Source organism: Channa argus, chromosome 17 (genome assembly GCF_033026475.1).
Source record: "Channa argus isolate prfri chromosome 17, Channa argus male v1.0, whole genome shotgun sequence".
Classification (NCBI taxonomy): Eukaryota; Metazoa; Chordata; class Actinopteri; order Anabantiformes; family Channidae; genus Channa; species Channa argus.
Window position 1 is genome coordinate 9,109,444 of NC_090213.1, and position 25,554 is coordinate 9,134,997.

The following is a 25,554-nucleotide window of genomic DNA, read 5'->3' on the forward strand; positions in this document are numbered from 1 at the left end:
TGGACAGAAATCTTTAAATCTCTCAACGTCCTAATGTATATTAGTGCTGCTCAATTGTCCCGACTCTAAACAAAAAAGCGTACCTGAGCTTAACTATGTGGGGGCAGTTTCACAAAGTGTTGCAAAGTAGAGTCAAGTGGTACAAGGGAGTGGAGAGCTTTAAAAGTGACTTAGATGAAGTCTGTAGGAGTCTCTGTGCGAGGTGTCCGTCAGAATGATGTGTAAGTGCCAAGGCAGGTGCCAGTCAAAATGTCAGCCATGTAGCTCAAACCTGACTGACGTCTCACTGTTTTTTCCTACACAGGACTACTTGGAGTGTATCAGTAACCAGTCTCGACTGGCCTTGAGCTCTGAGGATAAAGGTTCTCTATTTGGCAACATCCAGGACATCTACCACTTTAACAGGTACAATATTCACACAAAGAGATGCACACAACCGACTTTTATTGAACCTTGTGGAGCATCTTGTACTGGCCCCTAAAGATAAAAAAAAAATGGCTCTGTCATACATAAATCCACAGACAGACTGTTGTCTCTCTCAGGTGAACAAACTCCAAGCTGCTAATAATGAAACTGGGCTGAGCCACCTGTTGAGTTCTAGGAAGGGTGTTGTTTTGGCAGTAAGGTGTGTGTATAATCAGTTCCTGTCTGCATGTTTGTTTCCTCCGGCACCGCTCTAAACTATGTTTGTGTGTGTTCTGTGCTCAGACGAGATGGCTAGTTGTGCATCAGTGGTCTGGAGACACTGTTTCTCCCATCTATTAATTCCTCCGCTCTCTGCGCTTCAACACAAAAACTGGCCAGTAAAAGGAAGCATGAAAGTAGTTTAAAGTGGTGACAATGACCTCATTCTTCAGCTATGAAACAATAACTTCAGCAGGTCATTTTATTTTCCACAGTGTGCACTTACACACACATACACAGGTGCACAAGGGGGTTCCCTGTTTGAATTCATGGAAGTTTCATTTGTTCAGAGCTGAGTCCTCTATGACCTAATTTTTGTACCCAGGGTGACTTTTACTCCTGAAAGCTACTGTAATTGTTGAACAACAATAAACGGTTGGAGAGAGTTTTGTATGTGTGTGTCAAAGTAGGAAGTGAACAACATTACATTTATGTAAATGCGTGTAATATTAATTTCCCTGAGCTCTGTGTTTGCCTTAGGGACCTTCTACATGACCTTGAGAAGTGTAACGCTGACCCTGTGGCCATCGCTGAGTGCTTTGTGTCCAAGGTAAAAATGATCTCATCCATCCAAAATGACCTCATCCATCTCTTTGTTTTGAGTGCTGAAAAACAATTACATAACTACTACATCTAATTTTTATGATGTTATACTTCTGACTTAGTAGGGAACTGCATAGAACTTGAATAAAATATTTGTAATTACTTTTGCTCAAATGAGGATTCTGTTTTCCAACACTGTTCATGTCTCTGCCTACATGCAAACGCTTTCCCTTGCTTGATGAAACCTGTCCAAACAGCTGCTTTAGACACACACATGCACTCACACACATAAAGGGGACAAAATATGAGTCTAGTAGTAAGAAAGTTCCTAAAATATTAGATGCAGATGCTGCATAAATTTGTTTGTTTGTTTGTTTGTTTTACAAGAGGGGGATCAAGTGAACTCAGCAACTCTTTTTAAAGTATGACTAGTCGCCGTGTTTGTGTGCTTAAGCTTTGTTTCCATTCGTTCTCCTCGCCCATCCATGGCCCCATAAAATGATTGCATGATTATGTCCCATGTTAATGAGCTGCATTCCAGCATTTCCTTTCGGACACTTTACATTCCCTCTCTACCCTGCTGCAATCACACCCAGAACCACAGTGCAACTGTCTGACCAAAACAAGTCACAGCCAATGTCACAGACTCCCTAAATACAGCAGCTGTTGTTGTGACAAACAAGTTTTATAGCAGCCCAGTGCACCGCTCTGCATAATTAACGAAGATCCATAAACAAACCACTATGCTGACATCGTGTAGCCTACTGATTAATGTTATGGTTAAAGAAAAAAAGTCTCACTGAAAAGTTTTTTTTGGTGATACTTGCTCTAATTTGCTGCTCTTTGTCATAAAAACTGTTAAACATCCTCATGATAGTTACTGTGCGGTTTGACCAGAAGTTAAATTGGTTCTCAAGACCAAATCATATCCTCCCTGTAGCCCCCCTGCCACTGAAAAGGTATCTCACGAGTCTGGTACTTATACTGCAGTTACTCCATTAAAGGTTTTCTGCACTTATTTAATGATAGAGTGTTAACAAGCTCATAATTAGCTGTTCTGGGATTTGCCTTACACACACAGAGACAAACACCTGTTCAGTGCATTACAGCCACAAATGTTGTTTTGCAGGGAACAAACTGTATTGAAAATAAGGTCCAAAATATGGCAAAAGTCCTCTTTTCATAGTTCCTTAGATTTGTTGTAAAGTTTTTTCAAGATTTTCCGAAGCCTGAATGTTGTTAGTGACTGACTTCTGGTAAAGGGGTTGTAACCAGAGTAGTAAGCAGAGTTCTTTTCTATTGTTGCTGGTTAATCATGGTTGCTAAGGGCCAGAAAACCACAAATCCTCTTTCACTGTGCACGCAAGCAAACATACACGCACGCACACACACACACACACAGATAGCGGAAGATAATACTTTTCTATTCTGAGCAGCCAAGAATCACAACCCAGCATAGTGTTTGAAAAAAGTCAGATCTCGTTGTAAATCTCAGCCTTGCTCTCAGGTAATTGGCTATCTATCCTCATGTTCCTCTCTGCTTTGTGTTGAGTAAGCTTCTACTGTATTTTATGGGTTGCTACATGCTGACTGAAGCACAAAAAGAACAATTAAAACAAGATATCAAGCTTTTATGGCCCCTGGTGATTAAACAGGTTCGGCCCTTTCTGTTGACTCTCTGTGACCAGTCCAGTCTCGACAAATCAGAAAAACAACAAAACCTGCTGTTTTATTACTCTGTCATTAAAATGATGAATGGGTGCTGATGTAACTCCATCTTTTTATCCTGTTTTACTGTGTAGTCATTCATGACCACAACTCAAAAAAGTAAAAACTATACATGTAATTTATATCTTCATGCTCTACAGATGAATCTCGGGGCCAGCACACAGTGGAAGTCTCACATTCAGCATTTTTGATATTATGATTATATGACTTAGCATAGCTTGTGTATATCTCTCAAATGGAAGTGTGTTATAAATGTGAGTTATTTCAGGTTCTGGTAAAGTTCAAAGAGTGTGTGCAGACATTTACGTCTGTGTGCATGCTCTGCACAAATGTATATTCCGTGAGGCATTTATATATTTTGTGGTTATGTGCTCAGTGCAGGGGATATTAGGAGTGTGTATTAGGAATGTGTGCGTTAGCGTGTGTCAATGGAAATCGATGGTGGCACATCTGGTTGTGTTTAGGCCTGGTCTGTGGTGGCAGACTGCTGGAGACGAGGAGGAGAGCTCTGCTCTTCAATTTAAGATGATTCCCACGGAGTACCTCAGGCTAACAAATGATGAGAATATGTCTGTGTGTGTTCTTACGTTCTGTATACTCTGGTGGGATGTGTTGTGTTGGTGTAGCCAGGTCGAATGGTTTGTTTAAGCTTGAGTAGGAATGCAAATTTACCTATAGAAAGAAACATAACCTTCACCCACACAGTCTATGCACGCTGTAAGTTTACCATGAGTCACTTGTTGGAAAATGTGTGTGAACGGCCCCGTTACTCTGTGTGTTCATCACGAACTAGGACAGTCTTGTGTTTATGATGTCGCTTCCTGATAGCTCTCCACATCCTGCGACCCCCATGTGTTTATGGACACAAATAGAGTTCAATTAGATTCTCATTATGCAACAGCAGGAGAGTTCATCTTGAGGCCCCCAAGAGAGCCCGATGAGGGAGGGGTGAAGAGAAAAGCTTTCAGGAAAGAGTAGAAATACATGATAATGAAAGGGAATAAGAAGAATAAAAGATTTATAAAGAGAATATTTGTTACAGACATAAAGGTAGAGGGCAGATGAGGATGGAGGGCAAAGGAGAACAAGGCTCATTCTAGCTTTGATAAGTCATGCTGTCTGTGATGTCTTTGATGTTCAGAAAGGCATGCAAGGTAGGAAAAGTCTCAATTAAAGGGGCGGTGATGAGGTATGAGGGGACGGTTAATCTGAAAGCTCAGGGCTGCTGGGATCAGCGGAGACTTAAAGGCCAGGGCACAGGCTAATCATACGCTACAAGGTTGACTTTCAATTAGTAGCGGTGAACGGAGGAGAGAGGAGGCTTTGTCTGAGGGCTCAGTGTAGACGCATAAACACAAAGTTGTCTGCCTGTTATCAACGTACACCCAACCACTACAGATACAGTTTAACCAGCAGTGAACAGGCAAAAAGTTGATTAACTCAGTACCTTAAAATGACCATACCAGTAGTTTAGCAACTAATTTTTTGATTCATTTACAACACGCCAAACTCATACTTTTGCTCAACGGTGCTGATGCATTTAAAAGAAATCCACCTATTTTTCCTGCGGTTCGAGACATGCACTTGGATCGATTGATTTTCAGATGATATGAAAATGTATTTGCAGACTTTTGACACTTGTTTTGGTCGTGTACTCCATCAGCCTGACGTTCTGCCAAAGAACGATCATCATTTTGTAGAAACAAAGTGGTCTTTTTCAATTAGTTTGCAATTAATCTGCATTAGAAGGAAACACTAGTTTAACACAAACAGTAATGTAGACCTCATGTTCAGAGCGACTGAGAATGAGCTACATTTTGACTCTTTACTGAAATTAAGGCGCCAGTGGTTGCCTGAAGTATGTAAGAGTTTTCCAAAAGTCTAAAACTTGCTCTGATATTCTTGAAACTATACATAAAAATATAAAGTGTATGGTTTTTAGTATAAGAGTTACATACTGAGCAGTATAGGCATTTTAAAGATTATTATACTTTTTCCGCTTTTAAACCTGCTAGGTACAGTTTAGCACCACATGCTACGATGCATTAAGTTAACCTTATTTGTCATTGTGTTGTTATGTTCTTAACAGAGTGAAGAATTCCACATTTATACCCAGTACTGCACCAACTACCCACGGTAAGATGATAACAATTTCTGTTTATGTCTGAGACTCAGCTCATTCAATGCAACAGTCCATTGTACAAAATCCACCTCTTCATTGTCACTGTTATCCCATCTTGATCTCACCTCCACATACTGCCTTCCCAGCATCTCACATGGCTCTTTTGTGTATCAGTCACTGCTTTACCTTTCCCACCTCCCCCTTCCCTGACAAACTGACACACTCTATAGAAGTCATCTCTGCAGGAGTCAAATTGTCTACTGGCTGTTGTGCCTCAGGGTCTCTCTACATCCCCTCCCTCCCACCTCCTTGTTCCATTTTTTTCCCTCCATTCTTTTATTCACAACCTATTGACAGAGTTACAACGCACATACTGACAGATGGGGTATTATACTTGTCACCTTATCATACCTAACACTGTTAATGTTTTATTCTGCTTTGTGTGAGCGTTGTCCTAGGGGAGACTGCTGTGGATAGCTAGGGTGGAATAATGTAGAGTGTGATTAAATAGGCTGAAATGTGATGCTATTCTTCAGGCCAGGCACCTACTACACACACCTGTTTACCCTTGCTACCATTTTAGCTGTAGGATAAGAAATGCACATGGGGAAGATACTATGTAAAAGCTAATGATGACTGAATGAATGTCGATTTTGTGTGTGTGCGTGTGCACGTGTGTGTGTATGAAGGACTATGAAGGACTTGTCAGCTGTTTGAGCTAGACCTTCTCCCACATCCACACCACAGCTGGTGACCCCAGTCAAGGTCACACACGACACACAAACACACAGACACACACACACGTAGGAGACAATTACACACCAAAACATGCACACACGCAGATGTGTCATGGTCATGGTGAACTCTAAGGTCAGGTTTCCTCCAGAACAATGTGAAGCTTGTGTGAAGCTGCACTGGAATTTAGACATGCAGACATGCACACATGCACACACACACACACACACACACAGACACACACACAGACGAAAGAGACAAGCTTTGAGCAACTTAGAACTTTCGATGTCTTTTTTTTTTTTCCCACCGTGCATGTGCATGCACATGTACATACAGCCTCCATTCTTCAGTGAAAAGGCCCTTTCTTCCTCATTAGGTCAAAACTAGCTCAACTCACAAGTAAAATTCATTCTCCCAAGGATGTAAAGTACCATTTTAAGTAGATTACCTGACCTGAAAGTTGGTTAGAGATCTGTCTTGTTGTTGATGTTGATGATCAATGTAATGTTGCAATGATGTTTTTAGCCAATTAGGAGTGATGTCTTGACTGGACATTTATTAAAATGCTTATTTGTCATCGCTGTCAAATTACAGTTAACTACACATCCCTGACATCTTTTCCTCTGTGTTTTGTCTTCACAGGTCGGTGGCTGTGTTAACAGAATGCATGAGGAACAAGGCGTTGGCCAAGTTTTTTCGCGAGCGCCAGGAATCTCTTAGGCACTCCTTGCCCCTGGGCTCCTACTTGCTCAAGCCAGTGCAGAGAATCCTCAAGTACCACCTACTGCTGCACGTATGTCTGTCTCTCTCACATAAAACACTGACTTACATATAAACAATTACTCTTTACCCACAGAAATGCAAGCACAGGCACCCACTTGTAAATGCAAAGGAAACACACCACTAATGTTTTTATCAGCGCATCATCAGTCTCCATCGGAGAAGCCAAATGTTTAGACATATGGTGCTCAGTATGTATGTTCTTGTAAATGTACACCTTGTATGTTGCTGCAACACATGGGTGTATGTACGTGTGCATCCATTTGCTTGTTTCTTGTTCATTCAGTATATCAAGTGTTAATTCACAACAAGATTATCTGTGTGTTTCCTGAGCAGGAGATAGCCAACCGCATGGAGAAGGACACAGAGACCTACGAGGTTGTGCAGGAAGCTATAGATACGATGCAGAGAGTGGCTTGGCACATCAATGACATGAAGAGGAAGCACGAGCATGCTGTTAGGTTGCAGGTATGACAAGTAGAAACCCACAAAAAAAAAAATCTTCATTTAAGGCGCTCAAATCTCAAAATCCAGAATCCATTGCGATCCATTCTGCATGCTGTCTGTGCCTCTCATTACTCTATAACAAAAACAGACATTGTAGTTTTAAGCCTTTTGAGGAGCCGTTTGCCGTATTGTTGTGTGGAAAAGTAGAACTTTTGATGTGAACTGAGTTTGAATCAGCCAGGGCTCTGATCCTCCCCAGTTCTTACGCAAGTTCTCCACTTTCCACTGGGCTAATGATGGCCTTGCATAAGGAGGACACATAAAAGGGAAGCTTGTTTCTTTTATCAGCTGGAAGCCCGAATGGTCCGATGAATGCAGGAATGTGTGTGGAAGTGTTTATGCTCTCTGGAGAAAAGATTGGCTCTGTAAAAATTTCCAGTTTTGTTTTGCTCCTTATTGTCCTTTTTTCTCTCCTTACCCTTTTGCCTTTTTGTTTTTTAATCTTTAAACTTTACACTTTTGAACTTTTGGTTGTTACTGTCTGAAGTGTGTTTCTCCCTCCTTCCAGTGGCACAAAACACATCCTCTGTCCCCAGCGTCAGAATGCATTTAAAAAGCGCTAAAATAAAATAAATAAAATAATCTCGCTCGCATCTCACTCTGTATTTCGATGCTTACTGCAGGAAATCCAGAGCCAGCTGACAAATTGGAAAGGCCCTGATTTGATCGGCTATGGAGAGCTGGTTCTTGAAGGGACATTTCGACTACAGCGAGCCAAGAACGATCGAACGCTCTTCCTGTTTGACAAGCTTCTGCTCATTACCAAGAAACGAGAAGAAACCTACACGTACAAGGCCCACATCTTGGTCAGTCAAAGCATTGGAAATGCAAAACATCCAAACGTTTCTGCTCTTGAAGACTGTTTTTAACACAACCTCCTGTCTGTCTGTTGCAGTGCTGTAACCTGATGCTGGTGGAAGTTATTCCCAAAGAACCCCTGAGTTTCAGTGTTTTTCACTACAAGAACCCCAAACTGCAGCACACAGTCCAGGTACAGTGCATCCCAAGGCATGCACCATAATAGTCTTCAAAAACTAGGTGAATGTAATTGCATGTCTTAAACTGTAGCTACCAGCAACGTTGTGCAACAGAGCAATAAGTAAGTGTAACAATAATCAGGATGCAGCTGATTGTTTTGTTCAGGCTCACCTCTCTGAGATGCTCAGACATGTTGAGTGTTTAGAGGCTAATGCCGACCATTGTTGTTACTTTACCACGGTGTTTCGGATAATTCCTGAAATGGAAGTATGATGTGTGTGACATAAGTAAGCTGTTTTCCATATGTTTAAGGGTTTACCTCAACCCTTACAGATGCCTTTTAAAGTTTATGTCTGATACTATCTTTTGCTGTGATGTTTGCGCTCTGCCCCCAGGCCAAATCACAGCAAGACAAGCGCATGTGGATCTTGCACCTGAAGAGACTCATACTTGAAAACCATCCTGCCAAAATCCCTGCCAAGGTAAGAGCAGCTCATCTCCTGACAGCTCCTTCTATGTTCACTGATGACATAAACACAGACTTTGAGTGGGATGTGTGGAAATGTCACTCCCTCTCAACCCCTTCCTTCCTCCACCTTATCCATCTTTTCAACTACATTTTTTCAGACTTTCCTTAAATATACATATAACATTTTTCTGTTTTCTGCTCAAGCAATTACTTGAGGGGGCTATTTGAAAAGTGTTGGACTTGAGCAAAATAGTTGAGCTAGGACTGGTTTGTGGCGACATCTAGTGTCCAAACCATTCACCCGCCATCTAACCTGTTGAACTTCATGATTTTATTACTTCTCTTCTAGGCCAAGCAAGCCATTTTGGAGATGGATGCAATGCGTAAGTACCATGATACATGACATTTATGTTGGAAAATGAATATACATTTCTAACTTGATTATACACATATAGAGGTAATAAATAAAAAATGTTAGTGGTCATGTATGTGTTTTGTAAGATTTCTTCTTTCTTTTTTCAGATCATCCCGGGTTTCATTACAGCCCCGATGGTGACAAGAAGGATTCCCCTCAAACAAAGGAGGGCCCAACTCCTCGTAGAGGACGCAGGAAAGGTGAGACATGCAGAAGTGACAGAATTAAAGAGAGAGGACACTTTTCATAGCTTAACTTGAAAACGTTATTTAATTATTCCCACTAGAACCTTTGTCCAAATTACTGAAGAATGCCAAGCAGAACGCTGCCAACACAGATGGTGACAAGGTGATTGAAACCAGAGATCACGAACAGCTTAAGACTAAGTTCATGCACTTACCTGAGAAATGTATCTAAAGTTTTTGAATCCTCTTCCTCTTCAGCGAACGAGTTTGGGTGCCACCTTGCTCTCTCCGGTGTCCCAGCTGGCTCTGGGAACAATTGGTCGCAGCCGCAGCCTCATCAACCAGTCACAGGAATCTCTGGACCCTGGTGATCACTATGACCACAGTGACAGGGAGGAAGGGGAGGAGACACATCTGCAAGATGCTGATGATGAGGATGATACTAGTCTGGTAAGCTGCCCAGGGACAGATATTTCTTTTATATTCACCTCACATTCATGTATAATCTTATTGATGTGTGGTTAATGTTGACAACTCTGTATTCAGGGAGGTGGAAAGAGGCTGCGAGTCCCTGGCAAGAGCAGTAGGAAGAGGCTGAACCCGCAGGCATCTGTTGATAGTATAGAACAGTGGAAAGCTTTCAACATGAGTGCATCTGACCTACAGGTGCAGTATTAATGCTAAATGGTGATATTTGAGAAATTGATTCAACAAATATTGTATTTTAGTGTTTGTGGACTGCCTCAATCACATGTAAAACAAATTATTTTATCTGCTTTTCATCTCAGAAAACCAGAGAATCCCTCGTGAGGGAAGGTAGTCACCACCCACCGCTTCTCAGGACACCCCATGTGACAGAGGAACCTCCAGACCCCCCCATTCCCTCTGTAATTGTTACAGAAAGTGACCATTCTGTGAGGAACATCTGGGCAGACCACCGGGCTCGCAGAGCCATGTTCCCTACCCGCCAGAGAACCATGCACCCTGATGACGAGGAGGAGGACATCTACCAGATGTTTGTCCCCACAGAGCCAAGTGGACCAGAGCAAGAGGCGCCCTCAGAGAGGTCTGAAGCCACCTTGTCACCCAGGACAGCTCGCCCTTGCAGCTGGCATGTCGAACAGGTGCCCACAGTGCACATTGACCCTCCAGCCAATGGGAGCAGAGTCCTGCGGAGGGCGAGCAGTGCAGGGGAGAAGGCTACAGAGGCTCGACAGAGCCCTGAAGATGACCAGACTGTCAATGTCGAAGTGATACACACTGAATCATCCAGCAATGACATATCTGGATCGTCCTCAGCTGAGCAACTGACAATAGATGATATTGAAAACGTTTATGACAACATCAGTTATGAGGACTTAAAGAGCATGGGTCTCATAAGAAGAGACCTAGAGGAAAGTCAGTCACGGATTGACACATCCACAAATGCACAGTGTTGTCAAGGTAACAAGCTCACAGAGTCTATTATCGAACCAGACAGTTCCTCTGAGAGCAACCGGTCCTCCACACAGGAAGTAAAGCATTGTGGGACATATGATCTCCAAATAGTGGAAGAGAATATCTACGACACCATCAGTTTCAGAGAGCCTCCATCAAAAGAGCCAAAAGGAATAAATGAAGGCAATAAACTCATACAAGAGAGGGACAGTCTGCTGGCCTCCGAACAAGACCTGATTGAAAGTCTTAGGGGGTTTGTGTCAGAGGAGAGCCTCCACTTTGGTGAGGATGAAGGACCAGACACATCACGTTGTGTCCCATGTTCTTCTGAGCCAGATTATTCCTCCTCGTCAGCTTCAGAGACGTTCTCCCAACGTTCACAGAGAGGGGATAAAATGTCAGAGCAGGTCGATGAGATCTGGAATGACTTAGAAAACTATATAAAGAACAATGAGAAGAAAGCTGACCGACTGCCTGCTGCATTTCCTGTTAGTGCCACTGAGTCACCTAAGAGGAGCTCTTCAGTCAAAAGCAGCCCAACAAAGAGCCCTCCTGTTATTAGTCCTCAAGCAGCCAGCCCTCTAACAAGGAGTCCCCCAGCACATCAGCCTAAATCCCCACCTGTCACCTCCACGCAATCATTCACCATTCCACTTATCAACCTGCCTGATCTTCAAAATGAAAGCACCACTGCCGAAGAAATGCATAGCCCTGTTCATACACCACGGCCCCTGCCTGACACCCCGGAACCCCTCCCAGGCACCGTGAAAAGCATTCGTAACAGACTGGCTCGCCTCAGCAGTGGCAGCTTCCGCCTAGAGGACGATGACCTGGTGGAGCTTCCTCAGCGGAACCTCCATGGTTTGTTTCCAGGGGAGCTGGCAGGTCTGGACTCCCCCCTGGCATCTTCCTCTCTCCTGCTGGGTGAGTCTGTGGACTTTCCCATGGAACTGATTGATAAAACAAAGAGCCGAGTGTTCCTCATGGCACGACAGTATAGCCAGAAGATCAAGAAAGCCAACCAGCTGCTGCGCATGAGGAGCATGGACCCTGGAGACACTTGTAGTCGGGCCAGAGCTGAGAAGAAGCAGAAAGACCTGGCAGCCATCTTAGAGGAGAAGAAACAGGGGGGCGCAGCCATAGGTAACACAAAACATTTAGCACTAATAGAGGCTTAATAGTCTTTTCCAATTCCACTTTCAGTACACATACTGAGTACCCATCTGACAATAATGAGATGCATATTTTATCATATAAATAGAATAAATAAATACATTTTCTTTGTCAGTGCTTGTTTCTAATGCTCCCAAATGCCCCAAAACATCAGATAATATAAACATAATGTCATATTCTTTACATCCTCTGTGTTCCTTCTTCAGGTGCAAGGATAGCTGAGTACTGCCAACTCTATGACCAGGTCATATTCAAGGATCCTCCCACTCCTGCTGGTCAGGTGTCAGCTACCCCACACCACACCCATCCAGGGCTGGCCTACTCTCCGTCCATGCCTGAGACCTCCCTGGAGGAGGAGTGGCTCCACTCCACCTACAGCAACGGAGAGCTGGCCAGCTTTGTCGCCTCAGCCAGCGAAGCAGGGAAGGCTCGAGCATCTTCCACCCCACAGCACAGACTAACTTCAGCCTACTCCATCCCTTCCCTCCAGCACTTCCCTCCCTCCCCAACTACACCACCCTCACAGAGGTGGAGCTCGTGCATGTCGGCGCCTAGCGAGAAAGAGGAGGATGTGTATAGTTCTATTAGAAGACATCCTTCCTTTAACACACCATCTTTATCGCCCTCAAAGTCTTCCCCATCCGGTCACTGTCAGCCGGACAGCTCTTTGGGGCACCAGCAGCATGAGAAGAACAACCAGTCTGGACACGAATCTAATGGACGCAATGTGGCTCATTCCACAGACAGACTCCGTGGCCCCAGTCTGAGTCGTGCTGGTCGGCAGAGTAGCCTCCCAGAGCAGTCTACCCAGGGACAGTCAGGCCTCACCTTACATGACGGTCAACAGGTGGTGGTCCTGAACCGGGCATCTGCACTGAGCATACTCACCGCCACCCAGAACTACCTGGCCAACTTCAAGGACAATGGGGAAGATGATGACGACTATGTAGAGATCCGCTCAGAGGACGAGAGCGAACAGGAGAAAAACGACAACTTGCCAGTTCTTTCTAATCAGAGCCGGGGTCTGGTCCAATCCCAAAGTCTGCCGTGCACCCCGGTGCACTCCTGCGACCCACTGAGGTCTCTGGACCGTGAGCACTTGGAGAAGTACCTGTGGAGTGAGCCACAGCAGAGCCAGCCCAACATTGTCCAGTCTCTGAGGGAAAAGTTTCAGTGTCTGAGCTCCAGTAGCTTTGCCTGAACCTACATGACAACGAAAAGCCAAATATACATTATCATACAGAATATAGAAGCAAAAAGGACACTGCTGCTTTGCATTGAATGCCCTTCATCATACATCATAGTCCACAAATGAAAACAAATAACAAACGTAACATAGTCTTCAATTACAGCCATATTTGTAACGACTTCTGTGAATACTTAATCATTTCTGTTACAGGGCTTCAGAGTTAAACACATAATAGGGAACTATTGATGTTTAAAAAGCCACATCAGAGCCTGCATGTGAGCTGCCTTAGCACTTCCAGGTTCAGAGTCTACTTATGTATTTTTTTAAAAGACGTCTTTGAGAGGGGACAGTTAACAAGAAGTGGTCAAAGCAAAAATGTTCTCATTTGTTTGTAAAGGTTTTCAGTCTGACTGAGTGGGTTTTGATTTTTAACGGAATTCAGATTCTTCCGTCGCTTTACTTGTGAGCCTTGTAAAGATATTGTAATTAGAGTCTTATGAATTAATTCTGCAGGAGGATGTGTGCCAATAATCTTTTGTGCAGATACAGTAGTTCAGGATACCTGTTACTTTAAGAAACTGAATTTTTTTCTGCACCCAAACTTCTCAAACTGAAGCACAGCCATTATAAATTTGATGGTCCCATGGTGGATCTTTGCAACCTCATATCGTGAGTACCAACTTGATCCCTTTTCTCATATTTTGCTCTTAAGGTTGTTCTAACTGCAGTTTTAGCACTGGTTTATCGTACTCTGTATAGGGGAGGTGGCTGCTAGTGTTTTTAATTGCGCTTACACTATCAAACAGTTTTGAACAAGCAGCTTTACAGATTTGCATTTCAAATTTGCAGTGATCAGATTTGCTACTCAGGCTAGTTCTTCGCTTGTAAAAAAAAAAACTGTAGAGAACTGTAACTGTAAAGAAAACATTTTGGCTATTACCATTAGATTAAGTAAAACCAGTCTTAGGCCTGTAAGTCTATTTGAAGTTATAATTTTTCACTCTAGCTGCCTCTTCTGTCATGAATAGAGTATCATGCTTTAAAAATCAAGAAAAGAAGCTGATATTTTTAGATAATCTATAAGAAATTTTAGGACTTAATATTTATTTTAAATCTTTGAAATCAGAGATGTCCTTTGTGTTATGGTCTTGGGGCATCCGCCATGTGGAGTCAAATGTGCATATCGACAAGTGGATAATGTTTGTTTTTCAGCCACACTAATGTTAATCTTTGTTTTCAAGAGGGACCACGAAGGAGAGCAATAAGGAGAGTTAGTTAAAAGACTACAGTACTGTATTTGGTGTACATTTGATGAGTTTTTTTTTAAATTCACATTGATAGTCAACTGTTTGTTTACCTTGTTTATGTGATGGGACACTCCCAGCTGTCGCACTACTGACCACAGTCACATAAAAAAAACGCAGGGAGATAATCCGATAATCAATTCAATCAGATTCATACAAAAATATTTTATCTTCCCTTGAACTTGAAGCATTCTCCAGTATTTACCACACACTTGTTGAAACTGTTTAATTTCTTAAAAACACTAAATGGGTTCTATTTATTGGTAAGCATCCCTGTTTTTTTGCCCATTATCACAAACACTTCCCAGCCACAGTATGGGTGGTAAATTAAAGTTAAATATATTTATTCTGATTTAGGGGAGGTCATAAAATGTGAATCAAATCCTGTGAATATTGTCAGAAATTTGTAGTTGTTATATCATGCACTGCATAATAAGTGTTCCAAATCACTAAAACGTGAAAAGTTGAAAAGCACAATATCGCGGCCTACTGTTCATATCAGGAAATAAGGATCAAACACAACTTAGGAATATGAAGTATGTTTTCTCTATATCATTGTACATTTTTTCCTCTTCTCACTGGTGGGGATTATTAGTCATCGTTGACTCTTTTTTTGCACTTTTCATTTTTTTTTAAAGTTTTATTTGTAAACACTTTGTAAAGATGTACATTTTAGGAAAGTTATTCTTGTATGCCATAGGTATGCTTTATAATGCTTTAATGTTTAAGTTAAGTGTACTGTATTTTTTTAACTGCCTAGTTGTCATTGCTCAACAAAATGGTGTATTGGAAGTAATAAATTCAGATTAAACTGAAATGTGTGCGTATTATTGCTATAAAAATTGATATTACATTGAAAATAGCATAAAGCAGCAAATGATTGCCATTTAGAGCTTTGAATATACACTACTCACAAAACGTTAGGGAAATTTGACTTTTGGGTGAAATTCATGGAAAATATTAAAGGTTCATGCTACAGTGATATTATATCATGAAAGTAGGGCATTTAAGTAGAAGCATGCAATGGCAGTTTATTCATCTCAAACTATTTATTGAAAAAAAAGTTAACAGTACCACAACAAAAAATGTCAATGTCTCAATACCTTGTCAATTGTTAGGTGTCGTTTTGGTGTCATGATGTCAAAATGTGAAGAGAAGAGAAAAGAAGAGATGGTCAAATTAAGTTCACCTGTGTAGGTTATAGTGCATTTTAGGTGCATTCTGCAATTTCACCCAAAAGTCAAATATCCCTAACGTTGAGGTTTGAACTTAATGACCATATACAGTAGTAGAGTCCAAAAATCTGACACCACATCAAAAAATTGTGTTTTTATGTAGACCTGGACATAATCAGAGGGTTTTAGGATGTAGAAATATAATATGGTATGACATGTAAAATAAAGAAGAAATATTAAAGATTTCCTTCTTTGTAAAAAACATTATTGTAAACTTTCTACTGAAGCACAGGCTTAGACCGCATTTTGCTTGATGTGAACTGCTCATCAGGGACTTGCAGCCAACGTTCATTTGTTAAAGGTAAATATGGCTGCGTGTCATGTTTCCAGCAGAACACAGCTGAGTGATTAGCCTTGTGTGATAGTTGAAAACATTAGAACTTAGTGAAAGTGGCTAAATGGTTAAATTGAGAGGAGCTCTTTCAGCATCAACTTATGGCTAGATGGAAGGTTTCTAGAAGGGCAGTGAGTGGAACTCTAAAGCTGCCTAAAACTGAACTGAACTGGACTGAAGTTATATCCAAAGCACCGTCAGCAGTCCATACGTGACCACCATCAAAAGATTAATGCATTAAGCATTGCTCACTGAGAGAGACAAAATCAGTTTCATTACAGAAAGGGGCTGTTTGGTAGTGGTCTATTACAAGCAGCAGTCTCCAAATGCCCACCCCAAATATTTAGCCTTGTTTCCCCTTTTGAGAGACATGCCCTAAGCCCATATATGGTCAAAACCTTAAAATGATTAACTTTTGAACATTTGTAAACCCCAATTCTGAGATATTGGAACAATGACATATTTGACTTTTTGGTTAGTTAAAAATGATTGATCTGTAATAAAACAATAGTTTCAGTTGATTGAATAATGGATTAATCAAATAATCCTTGCGCTAGATTTGTATATGATTAGATATTTTAATCATTGACAGTACATCAAAATTGAATTTAAAAATCAAAGGCTTTTCTCTAAATCTGTAGATTTAGGCATAATGGAATAGTAACTAGTAACCAGAGCAGCGAAAAAACAAGTCAGTATAAATAGGCCTGCTGATGTATTAGCTCAGCTAATTTCTTAACAATACTAAAGCAATTCATCTCTCGATTTAAGAAATAAAACACAAAGAGGAAAAACAGAAAACATTCTGATATAGGGGATAAAGAATATTGCAGTCGTTTATTTTCACACAGTCACGTTTACGGCAGAGGGCGCCACAAACTACAAAGGGCAGAACGAACAAAAAAAGAAGAAGAAAAAGAGGCTACGCCTAGCATGATGGGAAATGTTGTTTGCAAGGAATACCGTGACAAAACGTTTTTATAACATAATATGGGAGGTTATTAATGTGAAACTCATTTGCATATTTTACAATAAGGTATGATACATAATTAAACGAGTTCATAACTCGTAATCCCAGTTTTTCAATAACGTACTTCTCGAACCTTCGGCTTAATGCCGGTTTACCCATAGTGCACTGCGCCTCTTCCTTTCTTCTCGGTTGTGTGGTGGTCCAAAATGTCGCTATTAGAAGGTCCGTTAAACGTGTTCGGCCAGAGAACAACTGGCGAATCTATCCGTAGTCAAAATGGTGAGTTGTGGGGCTACTTTACGTGTTGTTTCTGATACGCTTATTTTTTCCCTCTGTGTGTTTGTACGAATCGACAAGTAAACTGTTAAAATTACTGCGTGTAACACACGTGTGGCTAATGCTAACGAAGTTGAACTTTAAGGCGGACAATCTCAAAATCACAATACAAAATATACATATAGACAATAGGCACCTAACTCGTGCAACATTTCTCGCAAATTAGAAATCCCATTTTAGTACCTTTCATTCGCATCACCCTGAATGGACGGCTATGCTAATGGGATAGAAAAAAAACACTGTCATGGTCTGAAGGTGTGGTTGGCTGATTCCGCACCCCACCAAATAAATTGACAGCATATTGCCACACCAGCAATGCTCGTTCAAGATAAATCATGCATTTTAAATGATGTTCCAGCTATTTGAAAATATACCGGTAGTAGCAAGCTTCTTCTCTTCACAGTCTTGGCCGCATCGTCTATCGCCAACATTGTTAAGAGCTCCCTCGGACCCGTTGGCCTGGACAAGATGTTGGTGGACGACATTGGGGTTAGTGTAACATTCATTAAAGTCTGCAGCTTTTGTAAGTTTGCTATTAAACTAAACAGCCATTTAAGTCGTAGATGGTCATCAGTAGGGCGTCTTGGTTGTTTTGACAGGATGTGACCATCACCAACGATGGAGCAACCATTCTCAAGCTGCTGGAAGTGGAGCACCCAGCTGCCAAGGTACTGTGTGAACTGGCTGAACTGCAGGACAAGGAGGTCGGAGATGGGACCACGTCTGTGGTGAGTAGGGGCACAGTTGCTCCAGTACAGAGCTGATCAGGAGTGTAGTACAAGAAGAATGAAGTGTGATGTGTAAATTGTGCATTATACTTGATGTTAAAGATGACATAAAATTGTTTACGGCAAATGAACAGCCCCTGTGTTAGTACCAGGCATTTGCTTCTGATTACGGGTGTGTGGCTATGCTAACAGGAAAGAGAAACAATCCTTCAATGTCTGAAGGGGTTGAGGAGCCTCATTTCTCTCACTCCTAATGAAATGATGGTACATGAAATGCGTTACGATGATGTTGTTGGTGTAAGATGATAGTGTCTATTGTTTCATTAAAATGCCATTTAACATGCTTTTAGGTAATTCTTGCTGCAGAGTTCCTAAAGAGTGCAGATGAGTTGGTGAAGCAGAGGATTCACCCCACATCAGTCATTAGTGGATACCGTCTTGCCTGCAAGTAAGATGCTGTCTTTGACTTTTTTTTTACAATCTCCCATCATTTTCATCATACATTGAACTTGTTCAGCTTTGTCACATAAAAATCTTGTTCCCTTTTTTTCCAGGGAGGCAGTGCGCTACATTAATGAGAATCTCACTATTGGAACAGAGGATCTGGGAAGAGAGTGCTTGATTAATGCAGCTAAGACCTCAATGTCCTCTAAAATCATTGGAGTGTATCCTTTCTCCTCTCTGAAGTTGTATAAAAAATATTTTTTGAAGCCAATTTGGAATTTGGTACTTATCCAGTTTGATCATACAGATAAAATTGCAAGTAACGTGCATATTTAATTGCCAATTTTATGTGTGTGGAAAGTTCTTATATACCTTGACCCTGGCTGTTCAGTGATTCAGACTTCTTTGCTAATATAGTAGTGGATGCTGCTATTGCTGTGAAGTTTGTGGACAGTAAGGGGGTGGCCAGGTATCCCATCAACTCTGTCAATGTGTTGAAAGCCCATGGCCGCAGCCAGAAAGAGAGCTTCTTGGTTAATGGATATGCACTGAACTGCACAGTTGGCTCACAAGGTACTTCACAAGTATGACATTTCCAAACTTAAATTGTAATGAGGATTTAGCTACGTAGAATGTGTCAGTCATTAGCTTTGCAGCTGATGAAACTCCCATTTAAATTTGCTGCTATGTCTTACCTAATGGTGTATGCAGTGATACGCGTGGGATACAGTACACTGGCTTTGAAAGGAATATGGTCACAGTACTTTGTATGCTTTGGAATAACTTTTCTAGCCAGACAAAATTTATTTTAGTGACTTCATTTGGCTTTTATAGTAAGGGCAATATTTGGGAGGGTATAGTCAATTTCAATTATTGACAATGCTGTTTTTCTTTCCCCCCTTAAGGCATGGTTAAGCGTGTTGTGAATGCCAAGATCGCTTGTCTGGACTTCAGCTTGCAAAAGACCAAGATGAAAATGGGAGTCCAAGTCATTATAAATGACCCAGAGAAGCTTGACCAGATCAGACAAAGGTAAATAATTGAATATTTCTCTCTTTTGCTTTTTTACATGTGGACATCTTTAAGAATAATCCCATTTAAATTTGCTGTGATTCTGAATTAATAGTTTACACAGTGATACGCGTGGGAGAAAACATTAACAGCCCTTAGTCAAGGCAGCAGCCTCTCTGTGAGCTGTTGGACCACTATTATGGGCTGGACAAGGCCAATAATACTTTTGTACTTTATAATGACAATTTAATTACAATTTGATTTCAATAATCACCCCAAAACTAAAATATTTAATTCAGATACATAGTGGTAAGAGGAATAGAGTAAATCATGACTTGTTCTTGCTTATTTGAGTATCAGTGGTTAAACTGAAATATTTTGTGACTTCAGGGAATCTGATATCACCAAGGAGAGGATCCAAAAGATTTTAGCTGCTGGGGCCAATGTTATCCTGACCACAGGTGGCATTGATGACATGTGTCTTAAGTACTTTGTGGAGGTTGGAGCCATGGCAGTGAGAAGGGTTCTTAAGAGGGACCTCAAATGCATTGCCAAAGCAACAGGAGGTAAGAAAGTGGGATGTACTTTTATATTTTTTGGTGATACATTTTTAAATCATAGGTAATCAAATCTCAGCATGTTTTAAATGTCAGTGCTTTGGTCTCCTCCGTAGTTTTTAACAGTTTTTATCCCTTCTCAGCCACCATTTGTCCTTCTCTGACCAATCTGGAGGGAGAGGAGACATTTGAGGCTACCATGCTCGGCCAGGCCGAGGAGGTGTTGCAGGACCGCATCTGTGATGACGAACTCATCCTCATCAAAAAGTAAAAACTGGATCTGTTCAAATGATTTGTACTTTATATTCTAACCAACAAATGTTTAACTTTGAAGTCATATTATGTCAGTACATCTAATTTCATTTAAGGGCCCCTTACCTGTAGTTCTGCCAGTAGCTTTGATTACCCAGTACTGTGATATTTGAAGGGAGTAGTCCCTCAAATAAGTTGCCTAAATTTAAAGTGTTCATAGTCTGACAGGTTTTAAATGTTCCATTTATGTTTTCTTTCAAACTTTACCCCCAGTACCAAAGCACGCACATCAGCCTCTATTATTTTACGCGGGGCCAACGACTTCATGTGTGATGAGATGGAACGTTCGCTGCATGATGCCCTGTGTGTTGTAAAGAGGGTGCTGGAGTCAAAATCCGTAGTCCCTGGTGGAGGTGCTGTGGAGGCAGCTTTGTCAATCTATCTGGAGAACTATGCTACTAGTATGGTGAGCCATGTCCTCTATCAGACTGAGATGCTGTTTTGTCACTGTTTGTTGTAACCCCAGCTAAAATCATTCATCACACATCTCTTCAGGGTTCTAGAGAGCAGTTGGCTATTGCAGAGTTTGCTCGGTCTCTCCTTGTCATCCCCAAAACACTGGCTGTGAACGCAGCACAGGACTCCACTGATCTGGTAGCAAAGCTTCGTGCCTTCCACAATGAAGCCCAAGTTAACCCTGAACGAAAGAATCTTAAGTGGTGAGTTTTACTTCAAAGATGCAAAGTTAATCGTTTTTGATTTTATAGAGCACGCAGTATTTGATATTTTGTGCCATGTAGGATTGGTCTGGATCTAGTGAATGGAAAACCTAGAGACAACCGTCAGGCAGGCGTCTACGAGCCCACTGTAGTCAAGACAAAGAGCCTCAAGTTTGCCACCGAGGCTGCCATCACCATCCTCCGCATTGACGACCTCATCAAACTGTACCCAGAGCCGAAGGAAGGAGGGCAATCATACCAGGATGCAGTAGCATCTGGGTCTCTGTAGGATTAAAAAGCTTGTGATTTGTCCTGACAAGTTTAACGTCTGTATTTATACATAAGGAGCTCGTCATGACTGTTGCTCTAGTGTTGGCTGTACACTTTTTCTGTTTGCTGTTCTCCCACTCTGTCCTTCAGGGCACTCGCTTGTAGAGGAACCGTGTTTTTTTTTTTTGGTCACTTAATAAAGCTCTGATAGTTGTAAAGGACTGTTGATGGCTGTGGTTATTGAATTTATTGAAAGACTGTTATTCATTCTAAGGCTTATTTATTGATATGTCCAACAGCTAGATTACAGGAAAAGTCTTCAAACATTGCTATGAACAGGAAGAGCTAGATTAGAGAAAGCTAACATACTAACCTTTTGGCACTTAGCTGTGTTTAGAGGGTGTCTACAGTTGATCAGAAAAGTCCATTAACTTCAAAAGTACTGAAGATACTGGAATGTTGGAATGCAACTTTATCAACTGAATACTTACAATTATTAAATTAACAGTTAAAGCAGCTTGGCCATTCCAGGCTCTAAGTAGTTTGTGTTTGAATTTTTTATAATTAACTGAAACGGCTCATTGTGAAACAAACTATTAGTTCTTAAGTGCTTACCAGCTACAAAATTCAATATGCTGCCTATGTGGCGCAATAACTGAATTTTCAGTTACAATGTATTGGTATATGCTAGATTCAAGACATTTCAAAACCTTTAAATCACATTAAGTTCACAGAATGGTAAGCTGTCACTGACAGTTCAACAATCACAACATATACTCATTCTCCCACAAGTACAGGGATAGATAGGATGAATCCAGGTAAACAGTTATCTTGTATCCTGCAATGTAAACAATAGGTGTCCACTAAAACAACATATTGGATTAAGTGAGCGTAAACCAGTATAGCGTATTCATCTCAAACCCTCTCCACGCACATAGCAATGCCCATTCCTCCTCCAATGCAGAGGGACGCCACACCCTTATGTCCTCCAGTCCTTTGGAGAGCGTGCAGCAATGTCACCAGCACTCTGCACCCAGACATACCGAGAGGATGACCCAGAGAAATGGCACCGCCACTCACATTCAACTGTGGAGAAGATGACAAAATGAATAAGACAATGTCAGCGATACTTTAGAGAAAATCTTTCAGTAGCAATTTCATCAAGATGGCCAATAAAACAGTGTAATGCCTGGTATTACGTTAAATTTGTTGGTTAACCATTATACATAGGCTGAAGTCATAAACCACCAAATCCTAGATGTATGATTGACTCTACTACTAAGCCACAGTTTCTGCTACTTTTGTGAGAAACACTGACTTAACGTTTCAAACTTCAAAATTGTTCATTTTGGTATTACCTTGTCTACATTCAGACCAAGCTCTTTGACCACAGCAACAGACTGGGCAGCAAATGCTTCATTGATCTCAAATAAGTCAACTTGATCCAGCGGCCAGCCTGCTTTATCAACCTATCCCACAGCAATAAAATGATATTAAAAACAAGCAAGCATGGTTTCATTCTTGTACTAATTATATGACACTGACTACTCACAGCTTTCCTAATGGCTGGTATTGGTCCAGTTCCCATGATAGATGGGTCAAGACCAGCTTGAGCCCATGATACTATTCTCGCCATTGGTTTAATGCCACGCCTCTTAGCCTCTGATTGGCTCATTAATAGAGTTGCTGCGGCTCCATCATTTATACCTTAAGTGTAAAGATAAAAATGGCTGCAAATGAATATCAATGAATTTGGAGTTAACAAAAATCTAAATGTAACTAATAATAAATCAATAACTGAAATAAACGTCAGTAACATCATCTCATGTAAATCATGGTGTACAAGCACCAGCTCCCGAACCTGATGCATTTCCAGCAGTGACGGTGCCACTGCCATCCTTGATGAAACAGGGTCTCAGCTTAGACATGCTGTCTATGTTGCTGCCATGACGCGGGAACTCGTCCACTTTCACTTCCACTGGACCTGAACAGGACAGAAAATATGAAAGTGCATACACAATGAAGACAAATGTCTGAATCCAAAGAACAAATTAGAAAATCGGTCCTTGAAATACGTCTTGCCTTTTCTAGATGGCACCATGACAGGAACAATCTCTTGATCAAAATATCCTGCTTTCTGTGCAGCCTCTGTTTTTTTCTGGGATTGGAGAGCAAACTGGTCCTGCTCCTCCCGACTGACACCCCACTGCTTCGCCACGTTCTCCGCTAGTAAAATTCAAATATACAAGATTTTCAACAATAATGACTAAGATGTCACTGTACCACACTGCTCAGATAGAAAGATACACTTGGGTGAAAAAGCTTGCATCCCCTTACATTGAAATTGCGTGTAGGGGGATGCAAACATAACCCTAATACTCACATATTTAACAATGCAAATTCACTGACAAATGTCTTTTATCATCAGAAGTAACAAAGTAAGTAAGAAAGTCAAATAATGAAAATTACAGCAGTGCAAAAGTTAATTACTTAAAAATTGTCTTCAGTGTCTGGTAAACAATTTGTACTTGTCACAATAAATATTATGGCAATAAAAAAAAGCTTTGTTTTACTCTTTTTGACATTTCATAACAAGGAGATGAAAACCTGTGATGCCCATGTGGTACCCATGAAAGGCATCTGTCAGACCGTCAGCCACTACGGAGTCCTGCAGGGTTGCATCACCCATCTTTACTCCTGTTCTCATTTGCAGTGTGTGAGGAGCCTGATTAGACAAAGAAGAAACAAAGAAAAAAATTGCTCATCTTCTTGCCACCTACAATATTAACTGTTGGAAAAGATGGACATTATGTCAGGTTTGTTCACACTCACATGTGCATAGATACATTTCAAAAGATAATTTGGAGAAATATAGAATCTTTGACACCTATTACATCACACCTACCTGGCTCATACTCTCCATTCCCCCTGCCACCACCACAGTGGACTCGCCACTCTGGATGGACTGAGCTCCCAGACACACAGCCTTGAGACCTGAGCCACAAACCATTTGGCAGCTCCATGCAGGGACTGAGTAGGGAATGCCTGCCCCAACACTGGCTTGACGTGCAGGGTTCTGCCCATGACCTGCAGGAAATAATAACAAGGTGAGCAAAATGTCTGAAGGTTAAGTGAATAGAAATACTGCAAGAGAGAAATCAGACCAGATATTGCCCAACAACTGTTAACATGACATAGATAAGGAGAGCTGTCACCCGTGAGCCCACTTTTATGTACCTGCTGCTAGGACGTGTCCCATGATAACCTCAGAGACCTCATCTGACCTTACCCCAGCTTGCTTCAGAACATCCTTGATCACCACGGAACAAAGGTCATGTAGAGGTACCGTGGAGAGAGCACCATTCAAAGACCCTGCGTAAAAACAGGAACAGGATGTTGTAGTAAGATTTAGCAAATTCGAGTTTTAGAGGGCAATATTTGGTTGAGTTAGTTTTGTTTTTTTAGGTGATATATTGCCAACTATACTGTCACTGATCTATAACCCATGTTTCTGTATTAAATGGAGTATAATTATAACTAAACAGACAAGCACACATATATCAGTGTTATAATCTGAGGTTGTCTTGGAGAAAACTGCGGTTCAACTGCTAAAATGAATTACAGCAAACAAACAAACACGCCCAGATTGCTCCAAACTTGATGGACGTGTTGTAGGCAGCCAATAGCAGGCGGCTCGTGCTCCGTGGCCCTATGACCGGATAACCAATCAACGACCGCAGAGCCCTCCAGTCAGAGGAGCGAACCAATCAGAGCTCTGCAAAACTTGACGTAGTCAATTGAACGACGTCAACCACTTTACCAAATTAAAAATTGACAGATTCATCAGAAAAAGGCAGCAGTTGGGGACAAAAGTCTTTACAACAGCATAAATGACCACAACAGCTGGTTTGACAACTGCGAGCACTCGACAAGGAACTACAGTGCAGCAACAACAAAGAGCGATGTAAGGGCTGAAAACTGACTTCAACTAATGGATTTCCTGCTCGACTTTACCAATGGGTGTCCGTGCAGCAGCGACGATGACAACTGGCTCCGTGTCCATGTTGATACACGGCTGCTTTCACTTTTGAGTCTTTGCTTCAACGTGCTGCTCCTGTCTGTCCCCGGTCGGTCCACACTGTGCCGTGCTCTGTTGACACTACTTGTGGGAGCTCTGCACTGAATGGGATACGTGCGACTGTTGCGGGCGACAATATATAGCACAGCGCCACCGTGTGTTGCGGAGTGTTTATGAAATCCCTTCACAATTACAGTCCCATCACGTTTTTTTTTTCAATATGCCTCCATATTCTTCTGCATACATACTAAATTATATAGATTTAAAGTATAGACTATAGATTCTAATTACAAGTACTCTATAGAATTTGCATTTAGTGATATGTATCAAGGTAAATGATATACATTTACCTTATATACATTTTCTTTGAA

The 25,554-nt window shown here is 41.4% G+C and overlaps 3 protein-coding genes and 1 non-coding gene across 5 annotated transcripts in view; 3 read left to right on the forward strand and 1 right to left on the reverse strand.

The window, feature by feature from the left end:
• LOC137102489 (pleckstrin homology domain-containing family G member 1) overlaps nucleotides 1-15,066 on the forward strand; it is a 35,300-nt gene extending 20,234 nt beyond the window's left edge. For both annotated transcript variants that reach the window (XM_067482079.1, XM_067482078.1), the window contains exons 3-17: nucleotides 305-405; nucleotides 1,165-1,234; nucleotides 5,045-5,091; nucleotides 6,455-6,605; nucleotides 6,929-7,060; nucleotides 7,723-7,905; nucleotides 7,995-8,090; nucleotides 8,473-8,559; nucleotides 8,896-8,929; nucleotides 9,069-9,161; nucleotides 9,248-9,309; nucleotides 9,405-9,596; nucleotides 9,693-9,812; nucleotides 9,935-11,726; nucleotides 11,963-15,066. In XM_067482079.1, the coding sequence (XP_067338180.1) occupies nucleotides 305-405; nucleotides 1,165-1,234; nucleotides 5,045-5,091; nucleotides 6,455-6,605; nucleotides 6,929-7,060; nucleotides 7,723-7,905; nucleotides 7,995-8,090; nucleotides 8,473-8,559; nucleotides 8,896-8,929; nucleotides 9,069-9,161; nucleotides 9,248-9,309; nucleotides 9,405-9,596; nucleotides 9,693-9,812; nucleotides 9,935-11,726; nucleotides 11,963-12,957 (4,155 nt within the window). In that variant the 3' untranslated portion in view covers nucleotides 12,958-15,066. The remainder of the gene's footprint in view (nucleotides 1-304; nucleotides 406-1,164; nucleotides 1,235-5,044; nucleotides 5,092-6,454; nucleotides 6,606-6,928; nucleotides 7,061-7,722; nucleotides 7,906-7,994; nucleotides 8,091-8,472; nucleotides 8,560-8,895; nucleotides 8,930-9,068; nucleotides 9,162-9,247; nucleotides 9,310-9,404; nucleotides 9,597-9,692; nucleotides 9,813-9,934; nucleotides 11,727-11,962) is intronic.
• A 1,842-nt stretch (nucleotides 15,067-16,908) lies between these two features.
• On the forward strand, nucleotides 16,909-21,326 carry tcp1 (t-complex 1). The gene is made up of 12 exons (XM_067482228.1): nucleotides 16,909-17,067; nucleotides 17,528-17,613; nucleotides 17,724-17,852; nucleotides 18,203-18,300; nucleotides 18,407-18,517; nucleotides 18,688-18,869; nucleotides 19,202-19,328; nucleotides 19,698-19,873; nucleotides 20,008-20,131; nucleotides 20,390-20,582; nucleotides 20,672-20,835; nucleotides 20,917-21,326. The coding sequence occupies exons 1-12, from the start codon at nucleotides 16,995-16,997 to the stop codon at nucleotides 21,122-21,124; spliced, it is 1,671 nt and encodes a 556-aa protein (XP_067338329.1). The 5' UTR covers nucleotides 16,909-16,994; the 3' UTR covers nucleotides 21,125-21,326.
• On the forward strand, nucleotides 17,292-17,432 carry LOC137103105 (small nucleolar RNA SNORA29). Its single transcript, XR_010911366.1, has one exon. It is a non-coding gene; the product is annotated as a small nucleolar RNA SNORA29 (small nucleolar RNA).
• acat2 (acetyl-CoA acetyltransferase 2) lies at nucleotides 21,177-25,305 on the reverse strand. Its single transcript, XM_067482229.1, has 9 exons — nucleotides 25,120-25,305; nucleotides 24,343-24,477; nucleotides 24,011-24,192; nucleotides 23,713-23,830; nucleotides 23,188-23,331; nucleotides 22,967-23,089; nucleotides 22,658-22,812; nucleotides 22,464-22,574; nucleotides 21,177-22,191 (listed from the first exon to the last, which is right to left on the reverse strand). The coding sequence occupies exons 1-9, from the start codon at nucleotides 25,166-25,168 to the stop codon at nucleotides 22,021-22,023; spliced, it is 1,188 nt and encodes a 395-aa protein (XP_067338330.1). The 5' UTR covers nucleotides 25,169-25,305; the 3' UTR covers nucleotides 21,177-22,020.
• Between the last annotated feature and the right edge of the window lie 249 nt (nucleotides 25,306-25,554).